The following is a 4,926-nucleotide window of genomic DNA, read 5'->3' as shown; positions in this document are numbered from 1 at the left end:
AATAAATTTATTTTATCGTGTCTATACTACTTTCACGGAGTGTTTTATTTTTTATTTTATTTTCCACAGCCTTGATGTTTGTATATTTTATATCTATAACCACGTCTACCGTAACACTCTTATATAAAATTACACTCCTACCACGTTTTTTTTTTTTTTTTTAATTTTTTTATCCGGTTAGTTAAAAAATTTTCAATTTTTTAATTCGTGTCCTTTCTCTCTCTCTCTCTCTCTCTCTCTCTCCGAAATTCAAAGGACGTTTATATTATTATTATTATTATCACTATTATTATTATTATCATAGTCGTAAACGGCGTAATCAATCATTTTGTTTTTATTTTATCAAAATTTAAAAAAAAAAATTTTTTATTGGTAATAAATTTAAAAAAAAAAAAAAAAAATTAAATAAATAATTTTAAAATGTGACTGGAAGCCATTTTGTTTTTTTTTATAAATCTTTTAATGGAGAATAAACAACAACAACAACAAACACAACCTGTGACCAATTGCATATTAAACTTTCTGATGACACGTCGCTTTTCCTCTTCGGGATTTTAATTTTTTTTTAAAATGTTTGGAGTCGAGTCGTTTGATTTCCGTTATCAATTCGAGTCGAGAGAGAAAGAGAGTCTTTTAACATATCAAATCTCTCTCTCTCTCTCTCTCTCTCTCTCTCATAAGAGATCAAATAACAGACAATTCGTTCTAATAAAAAAAAAATTAAAAGCTCGAGAAAGGAAATTTAAAACTCTATCGAAAATATCTAAGCGGGAAAGAAAAAAAACAAAACGAAAAAAATGACGTCACAGGTACGTAGGTCCCGATGCGTTTTCAAATTGTTTTTACCTTTCCCGGAGCAATACAAATTGCATAATTTAAATTTTTAGGCGTTAAAAAGTTTATATTTAAATTAATTATTTTAGTGATAAGAATGATAACGATTACGATCGTAATGATAATAATTTTTTATTTTTTTTTTAATATCAAATAAACATTTAAACGACCTATGTACCATTCGACGGTAATAAAAACGAACGTTTCGAACGTGCCCTTCCCCTCCCTCCTCCCTTCTCTTTCGAGGGACGCGGCGTGATTTACCCTAAAGGATTTATATGTGTATATAATATGGGTCATTGCTGGAAATTCGTTTTTTTTTTTTTTTTGCAATTTACATTAAGGGTGTTAACGATATCCGTCGCCATTTTGTTTTAATTACTACTCTGTTATCAACCTTCGTTTATCGGAAATGCGTATAACATAAGGCAACGTTTAACCCATAATAATCGATTCGTTTAACCTTTTAGATTTAATAAAAATCAACGTTTCCAATATATATTCCATAATAATAATAACTTCCGGTAAATTATTTTTAATAATAATAATAATATCCGTAAGGTGCCCCCCGCACCTGCATGAATTTATTTATTTAATTCGACCTCAAATAATAATAATAATAAACGAGTTTTTCTTATATATATAAAATTTTAATAATTCCCTTCGGCCTGTTTTTTTTTTTTTTTTACTTATCCTGTTGCTCGAAGGTGTAAAATTAAAATTTTGTCAAAATTATAAACATTTAACTAATTAATTAACTTACTTTATAATTATAATTTTAATAATAATAATAATTGTTGCGATAATAATAATAATAATAACAAAATAGTAACTACGTATAAGTAAATAAAGACTCAAATCGAATATTTTTCGACTAAAAACTAAAAAAAAATTTTCTTTTTCGATATAAAACAGATGAGAAAAGTGTTTACTTCGATAATAATAATAATAATAATAATAATAATTAATAATAATAAACACTACAAACTAATTGTCATGTGAATTTTTTAAGGCTGGGAAACCCCGTGTTTGAATATATTGTTGCATTTATTTCCCAAAGAAAATTTTTCATCCTCGTCGTGTCAGAAGAAAAAATAAACACTTTCCACCTTTTTTTTGCGTGTGTTTCCTGATGACGTTTTATTCCCCGGAACAATATTCGGCTAATTGATCGCTGACACAATCGAAAACTTTATATGCTAAATCGCACATTTGTCCGCTCGAATTTTCCTGGACTGAAATCGAAAAGAAAAATTCAATAAAACAAATTCGAAAAAAAAAATAATTTGTTTATAACAAATTAAAAATTAAATACTCGTTTTAAATTCTAATATTTTCTGTTGGTAACCGACAAACAAACATTGTTGTACTGCTTGTGCCGTTGCTAGAAAATATCCTCTTTCGTTAATACCTTCCGTATATAAATTTACCAAACCTTCGACTGTTGGATACCCACCGGAATCAACCTGTAAATATTAAAATTTATTTATTTCCTCCACGATAATAATAATAATAATAATTTATATTTATTATTACTTACAGCATTAACTTTTTTATAAACGCATTGTAACAAACACTGTAACAAAAATATTAATATTATTATTATTAACAATATTATTATTATTATTACGTAATATTAAAAATGCAAACCGTCGTGTTATCAGTTATAACAACGTAATGATAAGAATATTTTAATTATTTTGATAAGTATACGATATTTATCAAATGATTCCCCCTTTCTCCCCCCCTCTCCAGTGTTCTCCAGTTCGGTTAATTTTTGGAGAGAGAGAGAGAGAGAGAGGAAAATTCCAGTTTTATAAAAAAATTTCGAGAAGTTATAATATTATATAACCGTATATAAAACTCCGAATGTAAAAAAAAAAAAAAAAAAAAATTTCCACGTTATTTAATTAATTTATTTCTAATTCCACGTTTTTTTTCTCTCTCTCTCTTCCTATTTAATTATTTTATCGGTGATTGTAACGGAATAATTTTCACGTCCCGAGGGATACTCACTCCGGCAATTCTTTGTTCGTCTTCGCTAAAACTACTATTCCTTTTACTTCTTTTTATCCTGTCCCCATTTTTATTTGATTCTTTTTTCGTGTCCCCACCACCGCCGCCTCCGAGTATTTCCAAAGCTTCTGCAAAATTTAAATTATTACGTCATTATTAACCGAAATTTTAAATAATAATAATAATATATAAAGGAATGGTGCAAAACGTATTCCAACTCTGGTTACGACAGTGGGTCCCCAGTTCTGTACGATCCACGCTGACAGAACTGTTCATGGCAACAAACCGGATATCATCCTGCTACTTAATGCTGAAAGGTCGTGTAAGGTAATTGAAGGATTCGTACCGGCGGAAAAAGACACCAGACAGCCAAAGAAACGAACAAAAGGTTAAAGTACAGAAATTTGGAAATAGAAATAGGATCCAGGATGTGGGGAAAGTAAAGACAGAAACGATTCCGGTCATCGTGGGAGCAGCAGCACTGGGACCCATGCCACCACATTCAATAAAAGGAAATTTAAAAAAAGAAACCGGAAATCGGGATATGTGGGACGGCCCACATTCTTCGACAACACCAACAAAATTCCAGCATTTATTCTTAAGGGCAGAAACCTGGAACGAATGTTTATAAACTCCGACAGGTATTTAAAACCTTGTCGTGATAATAATAATAATAATAATATAAACGTACCTCTTAATATCGTCAATTTTATTTCTTCTTGACAAACGGAAATGACTTTTTCTATTTTTTGAGTTGCAGCCGTTGGTGATTTGCATCTTGCCGACTAAAAAAAAAAATACAAACAGTTTAAAAATTTTATTTCCGGTTCCGTCGACTTTTACTTAATTATCAACCCGACTTGTTATCAATAATAATAAATAAAATAATTAAAAATTATTATTATTATTATTATTGATAAGAGAATTTTGAACTTAATTCATTTAAACAATGATAAAAACAATTATTTATTTATTTTTTTTAAAAAATTAGCAAATTTAAAAACAAACAAACAAACAAGCAAGCCTGAAACCTAAAACGATTAAATTCTTAGAAAATAATAATAATAATAATAATAATAATAATAATTGCCAATTCGATTTGTCAACGCGTTTTTTTTGTTTTTTTTTTTTAGGTCGAAAGTTTCATAAAGTTTAGGCGTTTAAAGTTTCGCAAATTCAACCGTAAACGAAACGTAAACAAACAAACAAACAAACAAACGAAATAATATTTATTACAAGTGAATTAATTATAAAATCTCGTAATACTTATTAAATATTTTTTTTTTTTTAAAAATTAATTTTACAATTTATAACTTTTTATATAGTAATAATAATAATAATAATAATAAAACAAATAATTACCTGAGGCGGATTATATGAAATTGCATGATGAATTGTTAAAATAAAAATAAAAATTAATAATCCGAAATTCGCCATTTTATTTTAAAAAAAAAAAAAAAAAGAAAATGACGTCGTTTTTTTATTATTATCCTCACGGTTAAATACCCTCGAAAAAACTGTTTAAAAGTAAAAAGAAAAGAAAAAACTGATTTTAGAGAAATCAACGTGAAACTGTGTGGCACGTTGTTGAGAGCGTAACGAAAATTTAAATCAAATCAAAAAAAAAAAACCCTCCGAGCAAATAAAACAAATTGTGATAATACACTACAACACAAAACACGATATACACCTTGTAAATTATTATTATTATTATTTATGTAATAATCGTAGAAAGAGAGAGAGAGCATTTCCCTACCATAATAATAATAAAAATAATAATAATAATAATAATAATAATAAAACTTCGTAACTACTCGAGGCTACGTAATATTAAACTACTCATGATTCATTTTTATCAATTTTCTTTTCTTTTCTTTTTAATTTAATTTCAATTTTTTTTTTTTTTTTAAATTGAAAGTTTTTAATCGCGTTAATTTTTTCTTGAAATTTTCTTTTTTCTTTCCTTTCATCGAATTCATTTCCTTTTTATTATTATTATCATTATTATCACCCTTAACGATTTAATATCATCTCATAATTTTTCCACTCCTTTTTTTTTCCTCCCCATTCTTCCTC

General features: G+C 27.4%; 1 protein-coding gene across 1 annotated transcript; it reads right to left on the bottom strand.

Moving 5' to 3' along the window:
* Window positions 1-1,974: 1,974 nt before the first annotated feature.
* Window positions 1,975-4,238, bottom strand: Phum_PHUM605260 (uncharacterized protein; the record flags this gene model as incomplete). Its single annotated transcript, XM_002432896.1, has 6 exons — window positions 1,975-2,069; window positions 2,195-2,300; window positions 2,375-2,410; window positions 2,851-2,978; window positions 3,542-3,627; window positions 4,213-4,238. 6 exons carry the CDS (start codon window positions 4,236-4,238, stop codon window positions 1,975-1,977), a joined length of 477 nt encoding a protein of 158 aa, XP_002432941.1.
* Between the last annotated feature and the right edge of the window lie 688 nt (window positions 4,239-4,926).

The sequence above is a fragment of the Pediculus humanus genome, genomic scaffold (genome assembly GCF_000006295.1).
Source record: "Pediculus humanus corporis 1103172108318 genomic scaffold, whole genome shotgun sequence".
Classification (NCBI taxonomy): Eukaryota; Metazoa; Arthropoda; class Insecta; order Psocodea; family Pediculidae; genus Pediculus; species Pediculus humanus.
The sequence above is the reverse complement of the archived record's forward strand: the minus strand, read 5'-3'. Positions and strand labels throughout refer to the sequence as shown.